At 36.5% G+C, this 27249-nt stretch overlaps 1 protein-coding gene across 6 annotated transcripts in view; it reads left to right on the forward strand.

Moving 5' to 3' along the window:
* The window catches only part of LOC150103765 (dynamin-like), a 519391-nt gene that overhangs the window by 313480 nt on the left and 178662 nt on the right, over nt 1–27249 (forward strand). For all 6 annotated transcript variants that reach the window (XM_090397139.1, XM_090397140.1, XM_090397145.1 and 3 more), the window contains one exon: nt 3675–3726. In XM_090397139.1, the coding sequence (XP_090253265.1) occupies nt 3675–3726 (52 nt within the window). The remainder of the gene's footprint in view (nt 1–3674; nt 3727–27249) is intronic.

The raw sequence follows: 27249 nt of genomic DNA on the forward strand, positions 1-27249 counted from the left end.
TTAACATTCAGTTGGCCAACATAATGATCTGATGAAAATCTGTTACAAGTATCAATTGTTATATCAGATGCCATCCTGAATTAGATTGCATGAAAGTTATGTTTCCAAAATTATATAATCTTGGTATTGAAATGTACTTATTAATTTATTGAAAGGACTCATTCTTGTGCTTTAAAAATTCAGATTTATCCTGAAAAGCAAAACAATCTTATAGATCTTATAGTTATTTCTCATTCCTTGTACATATTCATTTTCATATACAGTTGACCTTGAACTACATAGGTCTACTTCTATGTGGATTTTTTTTTCAATAAATATATTGAAAAAAAAATTTTTTGAGATTTGCAACAATTTAAAAAAAAAAAACTTGTAGATGAACTGCATAGCCTAGAAATATAGGAAAAAAAATTAAGTAAAAGTCCAGTATATAGAAAATGCATAAAATATATGTAGATACTAGTCTATTTTATCATTTTCTACTCGTAACAAAATATGCACAAATCTATTATAAAAAATCAAAATTTATCAAAACGTACACACTCACAAACACTTACAGACTGTACATAGTGCCATTCGCAGTTGAGAGAAACGTAAACAAACGTAAAGATGCAGTATAACTGCATAAAATTAACTGTTAATTAGTTAAATTTAATTAATTAGCATAAAATAAAAATAAATTTTATAACGATTAATGCATTCATTAGTATATAGGCTAGGCTAGACTACCATAAAGCAGTCACATTGCTGCTTCTTCATTATCAATGCGTCAATATCTGTAAATAAATATGCATTTCTTTTTTTACATTATCTTTTCATTTTTGATGTCTACATATTAGTAATATGTATAAAATCTATAGTGTTTTGTATCATATAAGACAATATTGATGTTAGTACTGACAGACAATGTAAACTTACAGTATCGATAAATACACTACGGTACTGTAAATGTATTTTCCTCTTATGATTTTCTTAATATTTTCTTTTCTCTAGCTTACTTTATTGTAAGAATACAGTATATAATACATATAACATAGAAAATATGTGTTAATCGACTGTTTATGTTATGAGTAAGGCTTCCAGTCAACAGTAAAGTTTTTGGAGAGTCAAAAGTTATATGCAGATTTTCGACTGCATGGGTGGTCGCCACCCCTAACCCCCCACATTGTTCAAGGGTCAACTGTATATATATATATATATATATATATATACAGGGTGTTCGGGATAAATTTGACAGTTTCGTAAGGAAAAAGATAATCTTCTTTGTATCTATTAAATTTAATGAATTGACAAAAAAACATTACAGGCAGAGTTAATTACAATACTATCAACAAGATTTACTCAAAATAACCACCATTAGCATCGATCACAGCTTCAATTCTGCTTCGGAACCTCGAACAAGCTGATGCTACAGTCTCCCTGGGAAGGGCCGCAAAAACTGTTTTAATTTTATCCATTAACTGGGCTTTTGTATTACTGGAAGTGCGATTGGTGTCTTTTTCAACTGCGCCCCATACAAAATAATCCATGGGGTTAAGGTCTGGGGAGTTTGGAGGCCAAACATTTGGACTGGTGAAGTCGTAGAAATTTTCAGACAACCATTTTTGACTTTTCCCAGAGGTGTGGCAAGGGGCCGAAACCTGCTGCCATACATACGGCCTACCATTGGCTACCCTTGTTATCCAGGGCTTGACTACAGTTAGCAACTCCACGAACAAAGCCCGAATTCCAATGCCAGGGTTCTTCAACACCTGTTCCTGCAGATTTGCGAGGAATTCTGCTGTACGAACGCAATCAGATCGTCTGCTAGGGATCTTTCTTCTTGCTACATCCTCGTAGTCACCATTGCAAGTCTCTAGTTCATGCCTGATTGTTTTTACTGTATTCAGGGAGCATTGGGCAGCAGTCGTAATATCCTTATTTTGATGGCGGGCACGAATCATCATGATACAAGTTATTCTCTTCCATGATTCAGGTGGGTTCCAGCTATCCATCCTTTCTGACATCTTGTATATGAATGAAGAAGGGTCCAAACTTTTAAATGAAGAGAAGTGTGTGTTAATACATGTAACTTACGGAAAAATATAATTAATTATAAATATGTCAAATTTATCCCGAACACCCTGTATATTACTAAAGTTTGTATTTTTAATGCCGTGATTGCATTAAAAAGCCCATACAAATTGCAGAAGCTTACACATGATAGATCTAATTTGCTTATAACTTTTTAAAATTAGAAAAGATTTGGGGTGCATGTTTAAAAAATTCGATACAGTGTTAATATAATTTTCACAAAAATCTTATGTAAAAACATACTACAGTTTGTTTGTTTTTTTCACTTTATTTTTGGATCAGTGTTAACTGATATTGTTTAAAAAACAGTACATCCCCAGACCGATAAATACAATAATTATACAGTAGTCCATCAGTCTGTACAAGAATCTCAAGGATTTTATGAATAATAGATTTTTATTTTTTTTTATTGATTATGGCTCTGCTAATCATAAATTGTCTGAGATTTGAGCTATGTAGTTAATCAAGAATGTCTTATTCAGGATATGGAACCTGAATCAAAGTTAATGAATATTTGCATGAGCATGGATTGGAGTGTGATTTGAATTATCACTTGGTATATATATTGATTTGTAAAAGTAATTTTAAAAGCACTTTTAACAAAATGCTGTTATCAGTATTCTAAAATTTTATTTTTAAGTTAGTGTAGATGTGCACATACACAGTATGGAGGTGAGGATAAAGCAGAGAAACTGATTTATTTTAGGGAACATAGAAGCTAAATCAATTGCAATGCTTTGAATCATCTGCATCACCTTTATCAGTTGATTTCCTAGTAAAGTTGTTTTCATGGCATTTGTATATCAGGAATGGTTCGTTTCTGAATTAGTTATATATATCAGCCACACACACACACACATGATGGTGCTATATGTGGGTAAGTGGAAAGAAAATAATTTGTTGATATGTTTCTTGAGCATCTGAGGGGGAATGATTCCAAAGAGCAGAATATAGTAAATGGAGGAGGATGAAAAGTTGGCTCAATGAGTTTGGAGCTGAATTGTACACAGTGGGTGCTAATCAGCATCCATTGTGTACAATTCGCAGCTACTTGAGTTTATACACTGTTAGAGGAAAGTGGATGGTCTATGGGAAAATAACTCAAGAGAGTCAGTGAGAGAGAGTCATTAGTTAAGCGAATTACTTTCTTCTAAATATAGCCACGCATTCACTCTTAGGTACACCGCAAACGTTGGAACACTTCCTTGAAGTTGGATGGATTTGAGCTTTGCGAAAGGTCAGGAGATGAGCAGCAGAAAAGTACTGTTGAGACCAAAAAAAAAAAAAAATGCCAAGCTTTCTGGAGGCTGAAAATGCCATGGACCTGATGTTCATATGCCAGGATAGGTTAAATGTAGAAAGTTAACCTAAGAAGAGAAAAACCAATCCTGGTTGTCGGATCATTTGTTTTTTTCCAGATATCAAAGTATTGATATCTTGTATAGTTCTTTGATGGCTGTTATAAATTTTGTAATTAAAAATGTTATAGAAGTAATATTTTTTTAAATTTTTATTAAGTTTCTTTGTGTGTTTATTTATAATCCAACAAAGAATTTTTATTACAGTATAACTGAAAATTTAAAATTTAAACTTTTCTTCTGCAGTGCTCAGCAGAATGCAGAAACTAATGCAGGGAAAAGAAAGTTAGGAAATCAGGTAGGTGGAAATCAGGGGTGATATCATTTAAGGTTATGCATTCCTTGTTGTTTAGTATTAGTCTAGTTGCTTGTAATGTTCACAGTTTATCAGTTTATAGCCATGCAGCTGAAACAAAAGTGCAAATTTTGTTAAACTAGACTTCAGATGATTAAAATCATTCACATTTAAAGGAAACATATCGGGTATTTTATTCTGATTGTACTAGTTTATTTAAGTTGTTCAGACAGCTTTTTGTTTTGTTTTCTTTTTTTTTTTTTTTTGCCTAAAATAACTCAACCAATCAACCTTCAATTAAAACATATGTTTTAGTTTTGTGATTATGAAAAGTAGTTCTTGTTTTATTTCAGAAATTTAGTTCCCACACAATGTAAACTAATTGTGATGGTTGATAAACAACACTTCTAGAAAGAGCTGTAGTACAAAGCAATGATTAATATTTCTTTATGTGGATATACATTATCATTCTGGTGCATTTTTTTTTATTTTAAATAATTTTCCTATTTTATATACATTTTTATATTTTGTATATTCCACCTCAATGTATTTCTTTAATCCAAATAACTATTACAATTGGAGAATTTCATTCTGAAAACACATTACAAACTTATATTTTAATAAATAATAATAATTATATTATTATTATTAATATAATTATAACATTACTTATTATCCCTCTCCTTAACCTTCTTCCCTGTTGAAGCATTCATATGGCAATCCATTCCACTCATTCACCACTCTCCTCCAAGCAAAGAAACTAATCCACACACCTATTACTAACCACACTCTTACACAACTTCTAGAGGTTACCCCTTGTTCTCACCCTAATCATGTATTGAAAAATTTCTTTTATATCAATTTTATAGCATCCCTTTAGTCACTTAAGTTTCTATCATGTCCATTCTCCTCAGTCTGTTAACCAAACTCTGCAATGCATGCACTCTGTCTATCCTTGTATGGACCATTCCACAGACCTATGACCAGATCTATGCACAGTAGTCAACATATGGCTGAATATAACCTTATAAAGAGTAATAATAACCTCCCTGTCAAATATATTCTTTAACATTCAAGTCAGGGCCATCACCAAATTAGATTGTGCCCTGAGGCAAACAATTAAATATTGCCCCTGATGGATTATAAGACAAAAATATAAGAAAATCTCCAGTTGCTATTTTGTTTTTATTACAACAGAAATATTAATGCAAAATGATTACATAATAATATTAATTTTAAATGGTTACTCTACGGGGATATTGCACAATAAAACTGTTTATAAGCTTGTCTAAATTTAAATTATAAACTATGTCTGCCTCTTTCGATATAGTTGCTAGACCAACCAATCTTTCTTGGGTCATTGCTGTTCGCAAATAATTTTTAATCGGTTTGAGCTTGGAAAAAGATCTTTCCGCTCTTGCTACGCTAACAGGAATTGTTAGCGTAGCGACAGCACCTACCGCAATATGGCCGAACGAGCGCCCTTATTAAGCCACACCATGAGGCAGGCTGCCTCTATGCTACACCCTGTCAACAGTACTGATTCAAGTAATCCTCTGAGCTATCCTGCCAACCTTGCAATATGTCCTCTGAAATTCAGATTTCTATTCATCATCCTCATATCCCTAGCCTTGTCGATTTTCTGTAATCCATTACGATCAATATGATACAGAGTATGTAATCTTTTCATCCCTGAGTGTATTACCTTACATTTTGCAACATTAAATTGAGAACCACTGTCCTTTGCCCACTGGCAGTTTATGTAAATCATCTTATATTATATCTACATCACCTTTATCAACTATTGCCCTCCCCAATTTTGTATTGTTGGCAAACAACTGAACATCCCCTTCCTAAATCTTCTATTTATATTCCTAGCATATTGCTTTTTTTTTTTTTTTTTTTTTTTTTTTTTTTTTTTTTTGCAGCTTTTGCTTTTTGTTGCTACTTGTCCCTACTCAGTTTATCCTCCTAACCCTGAGCATGCAGTCTGATACTGCCTACCTTAAACAATCTCTGACCACTTCCCACACACTGCAGACATTTATTCCTTGTAGTTTCTTATGCTATGGTACTGCTCCATGTTGCACTTTAAGATTGTCATAATTGCCAGCTTTGTAGTTCCACATAAATCCTTTCTTGATTAAAATTTCCACATGTTGAGCAACCTCCCAGAACAAAACTGCATGGTCACTTTCCTCGAGCAGTGGTAGAGTTGCTACCATAGCTATACATAGATCTGCTGCAGCTATTACCAGATCCACATTCTCAAATACATGGTCTCCTCCATAACGTGCTGTTTCAGGTAATTATCACTTGGTAACTGTATATATTCCATTCCTATTTTGCCATGTGCCCTTTCCTCCTTTCAGTCTATATGTATCTCCATAGTTGAAGTCTCCCATGATAATTGCTCAACCTGTACTCATTGTGCTAATCTGCCAGTGCATAGCATTCACATCTTCCTCTGGAACCCCAAGTCTCTAGCAGCAACCAACTATATATTTTGTCCTGTTGGCTTGTATCTCACCTGACATCCTCAAATGAATCATTTCCCTCAGATTTAAAATCCTCCTTAATTTCTATTTTTGTTGGTTAAAGTTCTTCAGCTATCATTAATAATGCCCCTCCTCCTGCCTATCTTTCCTGAAAATACAATATCCCTTACATTTTATCCCTGTTACTACATTCATTTTCTATCAACTAGGTCTCACTGATACTGATAATTTATTATTATTATTATTATTATTACCCAAGACCCCATGGAGTCAAAGACTCATCTGGGAGGTCCTTTTACCATACACACAGCTCATCATACCATGCTTTAAACACACTCAAATTCTCTGCAGACACCACACTCTCAGGCAAGGCATTCCAATCAATCACAACTCTGCATGAAAAAAAACCTGCTTCTCACACCCTCTTTATACAGTTTCCACAGATGACCTCTGATTCTCCCCTGATCTCCCACTGTTTTCTGTAGAAGCTCTCCAACATTGATCCTATAATAACCCCTTACCAACTTGTAGGTCTCTATCATATCTCTCCCCCCCTCTCCACCAGACTCTGCAAATTGCAACTTCTCAATTTTCCTCATATTCAACATTCCAGAGGTTAGAAACTACCTTAGTCAATCGCCTCAGGACCCTTTCCAACATCTCTTCATCCTTCTGAAAACTAGGTGACCAAATGAACAATGGAACAAGAATCTCCCTACTTCTACAAGTCAGTGTCCTCCGCATCATTCCCAGAAGCCTTTGTGTTGCCTTCACAATTTTGGCAATGTGTCCCCTAAATTTCAGATCCTTATCCACTATCACCCAAAGATCTCTTATTTCCTCCACCTCTGACAATATATTCTCACCAAGCATAAATTCTGCATCCCATCTTTGTTTCCCAAATTTTAAAACCTTACATTTTGCAACATTGAACTCACATCCCCATTCCCATGCCCAGTCACTCAATTTATTCAAGTCATCTTGTAAGGCCACAACATCTCTACTCTTCATGGTTCGTCCCAACTTTGCATCATCTGCAAACAACTGGATATCTCCATCCAAATCGTCACCAATATCATTAATATACAAGTTAAATAGTAATGGTCCTAAAAACAGATCCAAATCAAGCTGACCAATGTCCAAAATTCCTATCCTTTATTTCTGATATTTCTGGAATTCGTGTACATGCATTTCAACATCCCCTTGCATAATGTCATTACCAGCCCATTCAGGTTCAAAACCTGGGAAACTTCACCTAACTTTTCAATGTTGTTTCTGCATTTGCATTCCTTTATTTAGTTCATCAAGCATATCTAAGTCCTTTCATCCATCAAATTCACTCTATATATCTATAAACTGCACACCATTCCTCCTGCACAGTCTTCTCAATTCTGTCCTGTCATACTTAGGCAGCAGACTCACAATCTTTACTTTCTTACTCTTTATTCTTTCAACAACTCTAACATCCTTTCTCATTACATATTTTCTCACCTTTCAATTCATTTGTGCTTCCCAAAAAACTCTTTCACTTCTCCTTTCTACAAACTTATATCATTGATCTTTGCACCTGAGAAACATGCTTTCATGCCTCTTATCATTGAATCCTCTTACAGTACTTTCTCTTTACTCCCAGTTTCTTGTGCTTTTATACTTTTCCCATTCACTTTGTTTTTCATTCTCCCTTTTGCTGTACTACACATCAATCACTTCTCCAGTCACTCAAGCCCACATTTTATCCTATAAAAGGAGTCTGTGTAAGTATGCTGTTTCTTTCCACACTGTCATCTCATCATTCACTTCCTTCATGCTCTCGTATTTTGTACAGTATGATTCACTGCTTTCACTACATTCTTTGCAACACTTTCACAATCCTACCTTACATCAATATCAACGACTTAATTCTCCCACTTTCAACATGGCTTCCATTTTGTGAACTCACTCATGAAACATTTCCAGTACACGCATTCAGTCTTTCCTATTGCTGTTGTACCACAGACCATTCAAGCTCAGCAATGAGAGTGAATGGTCTGCAGTACGTAATATCCTGCATATTGATATCGTTGAAAGTCTTGGCCCTTATTTTTCACATATGCATCAGTGGCATAAATAAATGTGTAACACTTGAAACAGTATCACATAATAATAATAATAGTCACACATAAACATTTTAAACACACTTAAAAATATGGAGAATACCATCAATTATGATTAACAATATCACAAATATTTACTAAAAGACTTACCTGAACACAGCCATTCAGTAATATGAGATAAAAATAGTTAAATGTAAATAAATGACTTAGATAAAAAAAAAAATGGTCCTCTCTTTGACATTATAAAGCAATATCTTCTTTCCAAATTGCTTTAAAAATTACTCACTATTGGTTCTACATCTTTCTTTATTCTTCACATATCATTTCCAACTGTAGTAGTAGTAGCATATACAACTCAAAAGCCATACCACTCAAAAAAATTGGACTTTTTCTTGAATAGTATGGCTATTTTTGATGAATTTTATTTATCCTGTGCATTGCTCTTTGTTTCCACTTTGGCGGCTGTCATACCCAATTTGACTGATGCATTATCTCCCAGTCTGCCACTGTTTAATGATGACTACACTTTATGTAGCATAGTAGAGGATTTTACAACATGCTATGCTTGTGGCATGTATGCATCCTGTAAATTAAAATAGAAGCTGAGAAATACAAGCATGCATGTGTGCATGAAATGTAGGAATGGGAATCTTTGAATAATTCAGGTATTAGTATCTCAGGCTTTAGCAGAAGCAGTAGTGCAGTAGAAATTAGTGCGTGCAAATAGAGGGTGGGGAGGAAGATGAGTAGCATATTTGAGGGTGAGGAAAATGTGTGAGAGGTGTTGATGGATTTAATATTAGATAATGTGATAAGGAAGATGTGATGGATGACCTTGTATGTGAATATCAGATGGGGGCATGCTGCATGTAGGGAGGGAAGGAGATAGAGAGAGAGAGATTGGTGCTGAGAAAGGAAAGTGGAAACATTTAGACAGTTGCAAAAGATGAATTGAGACATTAAGAGACTTGAGAGGCTAATTTATATAAGGAAAATGAGTAGAAGTGAGAGAAAGTCATTAGAAGAGAGCAAAGAAATTGGGAAGATGAAAGAAAGTTTAGAAAGATGGTGGCGGGGGGGGTTATGCTATGAATTTCAGTGTACAGAGTAGAATATTAGAGGAGTACTTGCCTAGAGAAACAATACAGAGTATGACTTTGACAATGAAGAAAACTGAAAATGTGGACAAAATAATAGTGATGGTCAATATGAATTACCTGGGAGGTAGAGTGAATGAGATAAAAGATTTGAGATCAGTGTTAGAGATTGTATTCAGAAAAAGTGTGAGAAGAAGGTCTGTTACTTAGGTATGTTCAAGGCTCCAGAAATCCACTTTCCAAAGGCAAGTTTTCAGAGATAGGTGGTGAGTGAATTTTGAGCCTTGTTCTAAATGCATTCAAAATATATTTCCGCATTTTCTTTGCATAATTTACATTATACATTTCTTATTTCATTTTAAAACATCATTTTATTCATCATCATCATCATCAAATTCCTGCCATGTACCCTCAAGGGGTGTACAGGATATGATAGTACTACATGAAAAATTACATCATTACTAACTGCCTATCTACAATTTTCCTCCAAATCAGTCTGTTACCTGTCAAGACTCCAACATTATCAGATCTTATATTTCTATCTTCTAAGGCACTTTTTACAGTATCAATCCACCTATATCTTGGTCTTCCTCTGGGTCGTTTTGCTGCCAACCTGGCAGAGAACACTTGCTTTGCTAATATTTCCTCGCCCATTCTGTTTAAGTGATCATACCATCTGAGATTAGCTCTGCTAACGCATTCCTGGATACTGACAATGTCAAGTTCTTTCCTAATATCCTCATTTTAATATGTTATTGCCATTGATGGCATCTGTTCATGCCCCTAATCTTTCTCAGGGCTCTCATATCTGTGGTCTCTAGTCTTTGCTCAAGTGTTTTACTTCTGACCCAGCTCTCAGATCCATAAGTTAAAATTGGCTTGAATACTCGATATACAAGAGTATATAGCTAATTTAGTGTTTTGGCTAATTTCTCTCTTATTCCATGTACATTTATTCGTTTGACTTACTACCATACCAGCTCTGTTGATTCTGTTGTCTATTTCCATATTTAATTTACCATCTTCACTAAAAAAAATCATGCCTAAGTAGCTGAAATGTTTTACTTGTTCCACAGGTTCTCCATTCACAACACAGTTGATATTTTCAATGTTTTGCCTATTTTCATTGTCTTTGTCTTTTTAATGCTGACCTTCATACCATTTCTATTACAACAGTTATTCACTTTAGTCAGGGAATCTGGCAGACTCTAGCAAGTCTGCATCATCTGCATAAAGCAAAGAGCTGAGAACATCTCCAATTTTGATATCAGGTTTAATACCACTTCTTCATAATGTGATCCATATAGGTAATGAATAAGAGAGGGATAATGTACATCCTTCTCTGACACTAGATTTAACATTAAACCATCTTCCTGTACTTCCTTCAATTCTAACTGCTGACTTACAACTCAAATAAAGACTAAGTATTGCTTGATATAATGCCTCATTGACACAATATAACTGTAGGGTTTTGAATAGCATCTCTCTTGGCACCTTGTCATATGCATTTTCGAGATCTACAAAACTTAAATACAGATCTTTGTTATATTTCCATGATTTCTCAACTATCTGGCATAAAGGGAAAATCTGATCCTGAAATCCTCTATTTGGCCTGAATCCAGCTTGTTCTTCACCAAAGCCTCTCTTCCACAATCTTTCTCAACCATTTCTCAAGTATACTTGCATATATCTTACCAGGAACTCAGTAGAGAAATACCTCTGTAATCCTCACATTCAGTTTTATTTCCCTTTTTATATTTGGATACTTTGAGAGTTCTGCTCCAATCATCTGGAATTTGTCCCACTGTCCAGCCCTTCTGAACTATGCAGTGCAGTCACTGTAAGACTTTTATTCCTCCATGCTTGAGCATTTCTGGTTGAATATCATCTACTCCTGCTGTTTTTCCACATTTCAGGCTTTTGATGTTTTTTTTCTACTTAAAGTGGATATATATTCCTGACACTGCATGCCTGGTCAATGTATTTTACCACTGTGCTGTCATCACTGCATGTTTCATTTATCAATTTTTTGAAGTAATTACTCCATACTTCAAGGATATCTTTTTCTCCCATTTTCATGTCACCTTTATCATCTCTAATTCCTTTTACAGCACTCTTTCCTCCATTCCTAAGCTTCTTCAACAACCTCCAGAATATTTTGCCACCTTCTTGATATTTATTTTCTATATTCTTGCCAAAATCTTTCCATGACTTTTGTTTAGCTAGTTTTGCAGTGTTTAGCTTTCTTACATTTGTCTCTGTATCCTCTGAGAGCACAAGCTGTCTTATTTGCAGAACTTTTGATATGTTTTCTTCTTTTCTTTCACTGCCTCTTTAACTTCCTGTGTCCACCATGGAGTTCTGATTTTTCTATCCTTGCAGACAACCTCATCACCTGCCTCTCTAGCTGAATCAACCAATGTTTTCTTCAGAGCTTGCCAGTGAATTTCCAAGGATTGATTCCTGCTCTCAAACTGTCTCATTTTTTCTTGAATACTGTTTGTATATTTTAGTCTACAGTTCACATCTGAGAGCTGCTCAACTTTTTATTCACTTTAAAACTTTCTTACACATTCTTTTCAATATGAAATTCAATTTTATCCTGCTCAAGACTAAATGGTGATCGCTTCAAATTTCAAATCCTCTGTACACTCTGGTGTCCTGCACCAGGGAGAAAAATCACTATCAACAATAACATAGTTATTATTTGGCTTTTGTATTGAATTATTTTATGTAGATGTTTTATATAAATTCACCATCATTATGCACCACAGATGATGAGAAATGCAAACTGCACTTTTTAGTTTTCTGAAAGAGTGCAAAACTAAACTCAAAAGTATGGAAAGCATTATAAACGCTGGAGAAAATAGTCCTATTTTGTCATCAGCTAAAAACAATTAATACATGCTTTCTAAGATGACTTAAAGGATTTGAGTGGCAATGTGCTACAAAGGCTGTTACATTTTTTTTATGTATAAAAATGTCTTGGAACTGCTGACAGAAACTCTACATTAATACATTTTCTAGGCCATTTAAAGTTGGTATCATTTAGGCTTCATAAGATGTTCAATTTTTACAAAGTTCCATGACAGAGACTTTACCGGAAACCACCGATAAAGGTGGGTAACATACCTCTAGCTACTTTTAAAAGAGAGATGGATTCTAACTAAAAACTTAATAGTAAAACAGTATCTAAATGGCACAAAATATAAAGAATTTGTATCAGGTTTTGCTAATGTCATTAAACAAAAATTAGTTAAGGAAATGAAAGACTTCAATAGTGAGTCTTCTTCTATACTTCTATGAAATATTTCAAATGAGTGGAGACTCTTTCATTATTGAGATGCATAGATAAAAAGTAGAAGAGACGTTTGTTTTTATAATTCTTCTCCAAAACTCAGTTGTACTACACACACACATTTTACAAAATTCCTACTATGGGTGAGTACATTTTTTTTTTTTTTTTGTGACCAGTAATAGACTTAGATGGTATTTCTGGAGCTCTGGGTATGATAATGCTGAATTTAGGAAAAGTGAAATTTAAGAAATTACAATTCAATTAAAAATTTAGGAAAAGTGAAAAGGAGAAATATGTGAATAAACTAAAAAAAAAAGGAATAACAATGGAAAGCATGCATGCTATAAAGCATGATGTTTGCTGGTTCATGGTCTGCTGCATACTATTGGTAACTGTGTGCATTCTCTAGAGAAGACCAAACCTGATGTAAATTCATCCCTTGTTTTTTGTTGTGGTGTTGAAAATGTTTGATCATTTCAGCTGATTCTTTGAACACTCTTGAGAAAAATCTGTAATCTACGTGCTGTATTTTATAGGGAGGTTTCAGGTGATTAGAGATCTTGTTGATGGGATAGAAGGCAACCTTTGTTTTGTTGATGCAGTATCCACCTGGAGCCAAACATCAAGGTATTATGGCAACATGCAAAAATGCTGCACATAGATTACAGATTTTTCTCAAAAGCATTCAAAGAATCATTTAAAATTTTAAACATTCTCAACAATGCAACAAAATTCAAGAGATGAATTTACATCAGTTCTGGTCTTCTCTAATTCAGTATGATGCACACATAGTTACCAGTAGTCATAGCAAATACAAAATTCATGCTTTCCATCGTTATTCCTGTTCAGATATTTTCATTATGTACATTACTTGTTATAACCTGTTTTTTTTTTTTTTTTTTTAGTTTATTCACATATTTCTCATGCTGATGTGAAACAAAAGAATTTTCATTCAAGTAGTAGTCAATAAATTAGTTTCTATCCCATCTGGTTTCTTTCATGTGCAGTAATACTGGCAAAAAAAAAAACAAAAACACATTTCTAGCATATCTCAATGCACATTATTATTATTGTATGAGAAAAACTGCAAAGTAAAAAAAAAAAAAAAAAAGTAGGAGCCTGTGTAGCTCAGTGGATGTGGCGTTTGCACACCACCGCGCTTAGCCGCACGAAGGAAGACTTGGTTTTGAGTCTAGTCGGCGGCTAGAGGAAATTTTTCTAAGCCTTTTTTCGACGGTTCCCGAGTTAGTCGATCTCTGGCACGGGCAAGCAGGTTTTTCCTCCTGGAAACTCGAGTTTTTCGTCCTGTAAACTCAAGAAAATCGACCGTAGAACCCACATTATTTCAGACATTAAATATATTGTGTTAGGGTTAGGGACCACGAGATGGCGGCACATTTGAGCCGTCTCTCTTCACTGCATACCGCTTAATTAGTGATAGCATGGGGCCATCTATCGCTGATTGGTACCAGTGGAAATTGAACTGCCCACTCAGTCTCCAAAAGTTAGATAGGGCTAAATGGCCTCGCCTACTCCCGTATACGGGAATAAAAAGGCGTTAGCTGATTTTTTTATTTTTTTTTTATTTTTTATTTTTATTTTTTTTTGAAACTGCAAAGTATACTCTATTTTATCACAAAAGAAACGAAGAAATTATGAAAGAATTATACCAAGAATCAGTAATAGAAAAAAATTTAAAAATATAAACATAAATGGATGGGACACATTCAAAGAATGAAAATAGAAAGATTACCAAAAACAAGCCTTAAAGTACAAGCCATTAGGAAAAAGAAAACCAGGATGTCCTCTTAAAAGATCCAACAATGACTTCTAAGGCCGGAACAGGCCACGCTAGGCCTAAATCCTTGATATGCATGATGATGATGATGATTGTATGGTATCTCCATGGAGTCTGGAGATTCATCGTGGGAGACTCGCAACTAATTCTTGCAATCCATTCCACTTGTTTACCACTTTTCATGGATAAGATCTAGTTTGCACACACCCTTACTAACCATACTGTTACACAACTTCCATGGATGATCCCTAGTTCTCTGTTTGTCATATATTGAAAAATTTTCTTTCCATCAATTTTTATAAAACCCCTTTAATATTTTATAAGTTTCTAGCATGTCCCCTTTTTTCTTCCTATCAACTAAGCTTTGTAATAGCCCACACATCTTCAACCTCAGTGGGAGCATTCCACAGACCTGTCCCCAGATTGGTCACTTGTCTCTGAAACCTCTCTGCTATCTCCTGATCCCCAAGAAACCCAGATGACCAAATCTATGTACAGTAGTCAAGATGCAACCAAATCATAGCCTTATAAAGAGGGATAATAACTTCCCTATCTTTATTTGTTAGTGTGTTTTTCATCATCCAAGTAATCCTTTGAAGTATTGGGTTGGCAAATAAGTTCGTTCGGTTTATGCGTTAGTATAAGTTTACTCCACTTCGCCTGTTGCTATTGCACAGTTGAAAGGACATTTCACATAACCTTTCAGTGAATTTTCGTTCGGCCTACTTCAGTTGCGTGTGTGTAACATATTTTTAGAAATGGAAGGAAATAACGTACATTACCGGCATATTTTGCTTTTTTATTTCAAAAAAGGCAAACAAGCTGCAGAGGCCCATAAAAAATATGCAGCGTATATGGGGATGGTGCCTTAACAGAACGCGTATGCCAAAAGTGGTTTGCCATGTTCCGTTCTGGAGATTTCGACGTCAGTGACGCGCCTTGCGTTGGTCGCCTGACTGAAGTTGATTTGGGTGTTGCAAAGGAACAAAAACCTGTCACAAACAGTGCAGGAGATTGCTACAGTACTGAACATATCCCATACAAGCATTGAAAACCATTTGCACAAGCTGGGATATGTTTCAAAACTCAATGTTTGGGTGCTGCATGAATTGACCGAGGCCAATATGACTGCTCGCATATCCATCTGTGATTCGCTGCGATATTGCCAAGAAAACAACCCATTTTTGAAGCGGATGATTACTGGAGATGAAAAATGGGTCGTGTGCGATAACATGTTACGTAAAAGATCATGGGGACACAAGAGCGAACTGCCGCAAACAACCTCGAAAGCGGGATTGCACCCAAAGAATATCATGCTCTCTGTGTGGTGGGATTATAAAGGTGTTGTCCACTACGAGGTGTTACCGTCAGGCAGAATGATCGATTCAACTGTCTATTGCTCACAGTTAATGTGACTGGCCCGTGCAATTAGCACAAAATGTCCTGAATTGGCAAATCAGAAAGGAGTTGTCTTTCACCACGACAACGCCAGACCCCACACATCGTTAACAACCTGGAGTAAATTGTTACGCCTTGGTTGTGATGTTTTGCCACATCCTCTGTATTCACCAGACCTGGCACCTTCCGATTACCACTTATTCTGGTCGTTGCAGAATTCTCTGAACGGGAAAACCTTTGCTAATGAGGAGGCTGTCAAAAGACACCTGGATCAGTTTTTCGCCAGTAAACCTCAGGAGTTTTATGAATGCGGCATAATGAAGTTGGTGGAGAGATGGCAGGAGGTCATTGATAAAGAGGGTCAATATATAACTGACTAATATGTATTATATATATTAAATTAAATATGTTTCATTCCACTCTGAAAAAATGAACGAACTTATTTGCCAACCCAATATTTTACCAACTTTCACAGTATGCCCTCTGTTCATCGTTATCCCCATGCCCCTGGCCTCATCAATATCCTGCAGTCCAATACCATCACTGTATCTTGCAACATTAAATTGCCAATCATTATCCTTTGTCCACAATCCTGCAGGATATCGACATCACTTTTATCAACTATTGCTCTCTCCAGTTTTCCATCATCAGCCAAACAACTGAATATCCCCCTGCCCAATAAATCTTTTTCCCTATATCATTGATATACAAATTTAAGAGAGTAGTGATCCTAGTACAGAACCTTGAGGTACTCCACTCCTCTACTCTGTCTGTCAGCTACCCCCCCCTCCCATCCATGCTACTATCTTCATATCCATTCCCATTTGCTCCAAATTTTGTAATAGTTTTCCATGTAGTGTTCTGTCAGATACTTTCACAAAGTCCAATAGTATCACAGTGTAGCCTTTATCTGGTTCCACTGTCAATTTATTATAAAATGTTAAATAAACAACTAAGACAGGACCTGCCTTTTACAAAGCCATGTTGCCACTATTGAGTAGCATATCTCTGTCCACTCACTGTTGGATTTTACTTTTAACTAACTTTTCCAATACTTTAACAACTACTCCTGATATATTAATTGGTCTGTAGTTTACTACTTCTGTCTTGGAGCCACTTTTATGTAACGAAACTATTTTACTGTCTTGCCATCCCCTTAGAAAACCTTGCCAGAACTGAGACTTAGATTGAACAACTTTATCAGCAGTAATTGCAATTCTCTTGCACACTCACATAATACAAGGGCTGATATGCCATCTGGTTTCACTACTGTATTCACATTAAAAATTTTCAATATGCTGAACACTTCCTGTTCACGTACCTTAATTTTGACATGCGTCTCTGTCACATTAGCAACTGCAAAATCTCCACCTGGATGATAAGCAAAACTTCCACCTTTGCAAAAATGATCACTCAGCAAGTCAACAAATTTTTTATCTCTGTCACCTTCCTACCATCAGCATGGATTAAAATCATCCTGCCACAGTCATTTTTCCTCTTACTTGCTACATAATGAAAAAACTTTTGGATTTATTTTGGCCTGCATAGCTAATTTTTTCTCTCATAATCTGATTTGACCTTTGTTGCCATACTAGTCACCTATATCACTTACACTTTGTGCTGCTGATGAGTATGCTGATCACCTTTTACTTTATATTCCATCCACAATGGTTTTTTTTTCCTAACTCTTGCTTTATATTTCTATTCATCCACAATTTAATGATGAAGGGAGTTGTACAAGAGATGGGTTGCACCTGAATTAACGTTAGAAGGATGCAAGCATTTGGAGAAGTTTTTTCTCTGGGCAAGGTTGAATATTAGGGAAAGGGTGCTAGGTGGGATATTGCTAGGGTGGCCTTATGGGAGTAGTAGCTTGGGAAATGAAAGAATGCATAGCATGTTGTAGAGCTGACTGGATCTGGGGGAGAGTTATAATGGTTACGGGAATACTGACATTCCACTGGTTTTTCTGTATACCAATAGCAGTAGTATTAGTAATAAAGGGAATGAGTTTATGGTGGCATCAATACAGTCAGCCTTTTTGAAGATTATTGGTATAATTGAAATATACTTGAGAGAAGATGTTCTCCGACATGAATAGAAGTTTAAGGGTATAGCGATTTTTCAAGATAGGAATGTTACTTATGAATGGGAAATATTTAGACAAATTAGTTTGGCAAGTGCAAATTGTGATCATTATGGCAGATTTTACTCTATCAATATAAATTGGGAAGTGGGGGGGAACAGTAATAAGGAAATGGAATTACAATGCTTAATGGATAAACATCTTAGGCAGAGAATAAGGATCAGCAGTTGTGGATTTGGTCATGCCATCAGAGGATCAAATAGTGACTAAGATGTTAAACTTGTTAGATGAGAGTGACCATGTAGTCTTGACTTTAAAAAAAATGAACAGTCATGGAGAAGCATCAAATAAAAAAAGAATTCATATGGAATTGCAAGATTCTAATTATAATACGTTTTGGCAGTACTGTGGATAGAAAAATTGCAAGGATAAAAGGGAGAAAGATCAGTAGTGCATTGAAGCTAGTTAACAGATTTATTAGCAGCAGTGGCAAATTACATACCATGAAGGTTTAAAAAAAAAAAGATTTGAAATAAAATGAATAACCAGGAAAATCAAACAGGAATTGTAGATGAAAATGAATTTTTGAAAAAAGTAAAAAAAGCAAGAAATTTAAAATGGTAAGACTCAAGCTAGGAAAGCAACTAATATAGTATGGGATTAAAAATTACCATATTTTCTGGCATATAAGACGCACCCAAGAAATTCAATACAATTTTCTGGAAAAAACCTAAACTTTAAAGTATGATTTAACACGTTCGCTGCCAACTACGAGTATACTCGTAGTTGGTAAACCAGCCACACAAGCCAGCTACAAGTATACTCGTATGACGCTTACCGCCGGCAACGAGATTACTGTACTGACCTTGAAGAAGTGAAAATGCTTGGCTTGTGGAGCTAGCATCAAAACTGTGTATTCTCATAGATGGTATATGCTCTGCACAAGCCAACTACGAGTATACTCGTATGACGCTTACTGCCGGCAACGAGATTACCATACTGACCTTGAAGAAGTGAAATTGCTCAGCGTACGGGAACAGACTATGCCGAAGTAGCGTGGCAGTGAACGTGTTAAAAAAAAAATGGATAAAATAATAGGTAATTTTTAATAGTAAACTGACCTTTCAGAAACCTGCAAAACCCATGTCACTGTCATCTGACTCTTCTCTATCATCATTAATTTCTTTTAATATAGAAATAATTTTTTCTTCATATTCTTTTGGCATTTTTTGACTGATTTTTGTTTTTGTACGCATACAAAGTCCACTGCGTTTCATGAAACAGTAACACCATGATGCACCACCTTTAAAATCTTCAATGTTATGCTCACAGGCTACTTTTACTGCATGTGTGTGAATCATTTTTGTTGAAATGGCAATGCCATCTTGCCGATTTTCTTGTACCCATTTCAAAACTTTGGTCTCTAGTTCTGGCCACTTCACAATTTTTCCACGTTCCGCGTGCTTTTTTTTACGCAAATTGTACAAAATCTTGTTCTGACCATGCCAAGTTCTTAGCCAATGATGCACTAGAAGTGAAGGTCATGCATCAATTTGATTGTATCATTAACCGCCTACAAAGATCTTGGAACATAAAAGGGAGTGCGTATGACTTTGAAAAGAGGAAACAATCTTTACCTTCATTATATAAGACGCACCTCATTTTTAAGGTAAAAAAGTGTGTCTTATACACCGGAAAATACGGTAGAATACAAGAGGAGACTGGCACACCAATTTCTCTCAGTTGAACACATGAAAGGTTACGAAACCTGTAGCAAATGAGTTTCATGTGTAGTCAGGGATCTATAGAAAATAATCTTTTGATATTGTTGAGGAGCTGTTATTCATATTATTTGTAGGTTTTAGTATCATTTTCTTGCGGGGGGAGGTGATAGTTGCTAGTTTTGCTGAACAGCATCTATGGAAATATTTGTTGAAGAGACTCAGTAGAAACTGACCATCTGTGAGATGGTGCCTGGAGAGTCTGTGAAAGAATGGTTGTAAGTTAGCCAGATTGCTTTTCTGAACAACATTATGCGAAGGTAATTTACTGAGTTTGGACAGATTTGGGAATTTATACAAAGTTAGGAACTGGATAGATAAAAAGTAATGTTTTGAGGGGGGGGGTGCATTGTTGGAAACAGAATGCTATAGAAAACATTGTTTCTTCAACTTTTTGAGCCTATGGAACCTTCATAAAAATAGATATTTTTATGAGGGTTCATAAAATCTCATCTTTCATACTTCTCATCTCATTCCCAAGACATTCCACCTCCTCTTTCAGCTCATTTATTTCTCTGCAAGTCAGTCACTCTTAATCGAAATTCATTCTCCCAAACAAAACCATCTCCGAAACTTTCACAGTCACTCACACCTTCCACACTATCAACTATTATTTCTCATTCATATTTTTTTTCTTCATTCTCTCCTATCACACACTCGTCTTCCGATATTCATTTCCCCTTTCCTGGAGCAACTAGGTCAGTCATTGATATATCTAATTCATTTATTTCCTCCCACTGCCTGCATTTTGCACACATATGCATTCCCCCCCCCCTCTCACCAGCCACGTATCCAACTCCCGAGACGCATACATGCCGCATGCCACAAAGTCCCTTATTATATTACTTATAATAGACTACTTAAATAAAGAGCCAATAGGCTTCATTTCGGCGATGTAACAGTATTAAAATAAGGGGATATTAAATCCCATATTGTTTCAAAACCAAATAAGAAACTCAAAGATCGGAATCAGAGAGTTTCATGCTGAATATAGTAAACTATAAAAGTATCAGCGGATACTAGTGTAAGCCGAAGCACGTAGTACAAACTAGGGCAACTCGTAGCAAAGGTGGGTAAAGCTCTGATCACTATTCTTAGTATTTCCCATAATGTAAAAACACATCTCCTAGGAGATGTATGATGTTATACATTATGGTGGAAGGTCACTACCCAGACCGGTTTCGACCTTTATTGAGGTCTCACCAGTGACTTTTTCGCTACACCATCAGTATTAATTTGGTCTACCTACTCACCGATGAGACCTCAATAAAGGTCGAAACCAGTCTGGGTAGTGACCTTCCACCATAATGCTAATTCTCCTTCCTCACTACACTTGTCACAACCTCCTTAGTCTGTACCTTATTCAAGTTGAAGTTTAGGATGGAAAGATATCTGCTACCAAAATAGGTGGATAGATATAGACCAGAGAGAGGAAGACCAGCTACAAGATGGAAAGACCAGTGAAGTCGGAACAGGCAAATGCCTAATCTTTGAAGAAGTTGAAGTTTCTAGAACAGAAAGCTACGTAGACATGGAATGTAAATAAATAATTTACTAGCTATGATTTCCAAGCCAACGTTTTACAGTGCTGGTCATGAGGATGAAATTTGCTCTGCCCTGGAGGCTAAAGCTCTGAAAATTCCAAGTTTCTGAGCAGAATGGTGGTGTGAAGTGGTATGTAGGTATCTGCTTGTGTGTGGGCTTACAGTAAACTGAACATATGAGGGAGCCATATGCCTCTTTCATAGTGGAACTAATTTGAGGATGAATATTATTGAGGTAATGCAAAAAAAAAAAAAAACGAGCCTGTGGGCTTGCGGCCAAATGACAAAGACATCATCTGTTTACCTCCACCATACTTTGGGCTTCAGTGGAGCTGAATTAAGTGCCAATGATTCAGATGACTCCATGTATAAGTTAGCAATTGGGATTGAAAGTGGAGAGTCCATTCCTGCACCTCCAATTTGTTTAAAGAACTGGTTGCACCAGCTAAAGTGTTCCTATTTAAGACAGTGCTTAAAAAGTTCAAAATGTCAGGGATAAATCTTGGACAGGAGACCTAGTGTGTGCAAATCTTAGCACTTAATTTGATCCCCCCCCCTCCTTAAGCCCAAAGTATTGTTCAGGTATATAGACAATGTTTTTGTCATTTGGCTGCATGGCCCACAAGCTCTCTCTCTTTAACTTATTATATTTCCTCAGTAATATCCATCCTTGAATTGGTTTCACTGTGGAAGAGCTAAAACAAGGGGTCCTTGCCTTGTATCTTAATTACAAGATAAGTAGGTGGGTCGCTCATATGTTCAGTTTACTGTAAGCCCATACATGCAGACTAATACCTACATGCCACTACACACCACTATTCTGCCTAGAAACTTGGAATTTTCAAAGCTTAAGCCTCCAGGGAAGAGAAAATTTCATCCTCAGGACCAGCACTGCACCTGGAACAATAGGCTCTACTCACATCATTCCAACAAAATGGTTACAACAAAAAACAACTCTCAACAAACTAAAAGAACAAATCCCCAACCTCCAAACCATACTACACATACACTATATCTTTACCCTACATCAAAGGCACAAGAGATAAACTGGACTCCCTCCTGAAATGACACAGAATCAGAACAATATCCAAACTTCTAAACAAAGTATCTATCTGCCTAGATATAGACAAATTGAGGATCACCTGGCCCCTATCTCCTTCCCAGATGTCTACAGTATCCTCTCCCAGTGTGGAACCCAATATTTTGGACAGATAGGATGAACTACTTTGGTTGCAAAAAAATAACATAAAAAATACTTCTGGAATGGAGAACCAAAAAGCAGACTATCTCAACATGCCTTAGAGAAAAACCACTTTATAAGATGGAAGAAAGCCATGACTTCACAAATTCCCAATTTAAATTTGAGAGATTGTTCCTGGAAGTTGCACATGTTCTACAGAACCCAGTTAACTATAAACAGAATTGACATAAATTTTGGTAAATCACCATGCATGTAACGTCCTTGTTATCCGGGTCAATTTTGTTTGTCTTCAACAAGTGTGTAGTGTTAAATTGCCTCTGATAATGCTAGCATAAGCTTGTGAAACGTCGGCTTGTAAATAATTAATTTTAGCTTATAAATTATTTATTTGCATTCCACATATATGTAGCTTTCTATTCCTGAAATGTCAGCATGAATCATAGCAACTGCTATGGAAATTTAAACATAGAGATACATAGTCTACCCTTATTATGTCTCATACTGCTGAGAAGTACTCTGTTCTTTATACCTCCTCCACAACATCCTTTTTCTCAGAAGCTCCTGCATAATCTATGCTTCAATCATTTCACTTCTACTTTTTTTACCTCCTAATTTGAAAAATAATATAACCCATCTGATATTCATGCTTTTTTTTTTTTTTTTTATGTTTGGCCCATACACTAGAGGTTGGTTGATCAACCTATAGTACGTTAGTATTGTATATGGGTAGTGGACTGGGAAAGAAAAAACTTGTTTACATTTGATTTAAAAGCCTGTATGTTGTATTCCTTGGGAAATATATCAGGGGGATAAGACTGTTCCACAGTACCGCAGTAGCAGGAATGAAGGAGGAGGAAAAGAAACTTGTTCTGTGGGTTTCTGTGTACTGTGAAAGGATGTTGGGTAGCAACTGTACGTGTTCCAATTGGCTTAGTACTGAGTGGGGGGAATTATTGATGCTATTTCAGATGAACATTTGCCATGGAAATATTTGTAGAATACACAAATTGCAGAGACCAAACATCTATGTGAAAGTGAGGAGAGTGAGTTGGTAAGAGATAGGTCATTTATCAACCTTGCTCTGTTCTGTTTTGAGGGAACTTTTAGGAGCCCCACTTCAAATATGAGAGCAATATTTGATAGATGGGTGGATTTGTGACTTGTATACAGCTGTTTAGAGGTGAAGTAATTTTGAGCGAAAGAAAAATTCTAGTTTTTTGGAAACTGAGGATGCATGGTTGTGATGTGTTTATGCCAGGAGAGGCCTTGATGTCAAGGTAATTAAAAGAAGAGAAATCTCATCTTGTCTGGAAATGTGAGTGTTATCAAAAATAATATTTTTTTCAAATAATAGGATTTGTGACTTGTATAAGGTTAACAGCTGTTTAGAGGTGAAGTAACGTCTTCAGTGAAAGAAAAATCCTAGTTTTTTTTTGTAAGCTGAGGATGCGATGGTTGTGATGTGTTTATGCCAGGAGAGGCCTTGATGTCAAAGTAATTCCAAGAAGAGAATTCTCATCTTATCTGGAGTGAGTGTTATCAAAAATAATATTGGGGGAAAATGTTTTTGTTTTTTGTTTTTTTTTGTGAGAAATAAGACAGAACTGGGTTTTAGTTGCATTGAAGTTGGCGAGGTTATCTGAGCCCCATTGAAGGGATGGCTTGGAGGACAGAATTGAGGGCAGTAGTGGTTGATGTTTTATAGGTTGAAGTGAGTTGTGTAGAGTAAGATTTGTCAAATGAAGGGAAGGAGTGCAATGTGCTGTCATCTACAAAATTGTGTATTGGGTTGGAGGTCAACTGAAGTAGATCATTGATATACAGAAGGAAGAGGGTTGGTGAGAGAACAGAACCTTGTGGAACCCCAACATTAGTTGGATGATGAGAGGATTGGGAACCATTTACCATCATGCATAGTGTACGCCCAGACAGATAGCTGGCAATCCAACTACAGACGTTGTGAGGCAGTCCAAATGATGAAGGTTTGCTTAGTAAACCTTTGTGCCAGACCCGGTCAAAAGCTTTGGAGATGTCAAGTGCAACCACTTCATATTCGCTAAATTTCTCCATGGCATTTGTCAAGAGATGGATGATATATGAGAGTAGATCTCCTGTTGATCGGCAGCAATGGAACCAGTACTGGTGGTCACGTAATAGCTGGGTGCCTTCAGGGTAGTGTAGGAGTTGAGAATTGATGGTTCTCCATCACTTTAGATAGGACTGAGGTGAGTTAGATTGAAGTGATTTGTCACCCTTCTTAGGATTAGGTTGACTATAGGCTAATTTCCAGCCTTTGGGATATATATACACCAGTGGAGTAAGAGAGTATGTACAAGTGGCATAGCATAGGAGTCAGTTCTGGTGCACAGACCTTCAGGACAATTGGAGGAATGCCATCAGGCCCAGTAGATGTTTTTATGTCTAATTTATAGGTTTCTAATCTCTTTCTGGCAAAAGGATATAGGGTGCATTGTATGTTAGGTAGTTGGAATGACTGGTGGGGAGGGGGCATTTGCCATTGTCAGTTATGCATGCATTGGAGGCAAAGTGTGAATCCAGGAGATTAGCTTTTCTGTGGGTGATGATGCAATAGAGCCATCTGAATATGATAGGGATTGGAATAGTATAGGGCAAAGTTATGACCAATTGTTTTGGCAAGAGACCAAAAGGCGTCTGCCATTTGAACAGGCTGCAAGTTTCCTGCTCTTTGCCCATTCAGATTCTATTTTAGAAATATTGATAGTTTTCTTGCATCAGTTTCGGGCTTCAGTATAAGCACTGAAGGTGGATATAGTTCTTGATTTGAGCCAGTTATGGTATGCTTGATTTTTCATTTGTATAGCCTTGTCACATCTTTTGGAGAACCAGGGTTTAGATAGGGGACAACAATTTGGTAATGTGGGGAATGTATGTTTTCATGCCAGTGAGGATTACTTTGGTGATATGTACGGTGCATATGTTTAGATTGGAAGACTGGAAACAAATAGTCCAACCATGGGAATGGAACATAGTAGTCTCGGAGGCTGTCACACTCTTGGCACTGTTATAATGCCAAACTACTCTTGTGTGGGAGTGACTGTGTATCTGTTGTTGCATGGGTTAGGAGATGAGCACTAGATTGTGGTGAGAATTACCCAGGGGACTCGCTACATTCACTTCGTATTTGAAAGGTCATTAGTAAGGAAGAGATCTAGAGTATTTGGGGAGTGGTTCAGGTTATCTGGTATTCTTGTTGGCATGTGAACAAGTTGTGTAAGGTCGTTAGCGATGTTAAATGTTTCAGCATCTCTACCTGCAAGATCCGTACAACTGGAGAGGGAAAGCTAGTTGGTGTTATTATTATTATTATTATCAGAGACCTCCAGGGAGCCAAGGACTTATCGAGGGAGGCTGTAAGTTATCCAACCAAGCTATCATACCTTCCCTTAAATTCATTTACACTAGATGCACTCACTGCCCCTAAGGGCAAATGATTCCACTCGCTCACTGCTCTCTGAGAGAAAAACCTAGCTCTTACCCCTTTCTTGACTGAGAACAACCTTAACTTCCATGGATGCCCCCGTGTTCTCTCCCCGCCTTCCATATAACGAAAAATTTCATCATTTGAAATGCTATAACACCCATTCAAAAGTTTATAGACCTCTATCATATCACCCCTCTTTCTCCTGTTAAACATAGTCTGTAATCCACATACTCTCAATCTGTCCTCATAATCTAAATCCCATAATCTGGATATAATCTTTGTAACTCTTCTTTGCACCCTTTCCACAGCTTCTTTATCCCCTTGGAACCCGGGAGACCAAATCTGCACACAGTAATCCAAGTGTGGTCTTATCAAAGCCTTATAAAGTGGCAAAATTACTTCCTTACATGTCAAGGTTCGCTTCAGCATAGAAATTATCCTCTGAGTTGTATTTGCAACTTTTGCTATGTGACCTTTGACCTTTAAATTCTTATCCACCAATACACCAAGATCCCTTGCCTCTTCAGTTTCTTGTAGCATAACCCTGCTGATATAATATGCCGCTGGATCTCTAATCATGCCAAAGTGCATAACTTTACACTTACTAACATTATTATTATTATTATTATTATTATTATTTTGGGCAACTCCAAGGAGTCGACAGACTCATCGAGGGAGGCCCTAACATCATGTCAAGAACAACTATTCAACATTCACACAGTATCTATCATACCTCGCCTTGAACTCATTCACAGTCATAGCACCCACAACAGACTCTGGCAGCTTATTTCACTCATTCACCACTCTCCAAGTAAAAAACCTAGCTCTAACACCCCTGCTAACCACATTCTTGCCCAGCTTTCATGTATGGTCCCTAGTCCTCCCACCACCAGTTCTATTCTCAAAAATATCTTCTGGATTAATCCTTTGGAAACCCTTCAGTAATTTGAATGTCTCAATTGTATCATCCCTTTTCTGCCTATCAACCAATTTTTGCAACCCACAAATCTTCAACCTGTTCTCATAAGGTTCATTCCACAGACATGCTGTCATCTTGGTCACTCGTCTCTGGATCCTCTCCACCTCCTCCACATCAAGAAGAAACCCTGGTGCCCATATCTGGGCACAGTAGTCTAGATGGGGTCTTATCAAAGCTCAATACAGAGGAACAATAACGTGTTTGTTTGTCTCTGCTTGTTAAAGTATTTTTCAGCAACCAAGTGATTTGATGAGCTGATTTGGCCACTTTTGCAATGTGCCTCCTGAACT

This window comes from Typopeltis vanoorti, chromosome 8 (assembly GCF_054136105.1).
Source record: "Typopeltis vanoorti isolate ZY-2024b chromosome 8, IOZ_Tvanoo_1.0, whole genome shotgun sequence".
Taxonomy (NCBI): domain Eukaryota; kingdom Metazoa; phylum Arthropoda; class Arachnida; order Uropygi; family Thelyphonidae; genus Typopeltis; species Typopeltis vanoorti.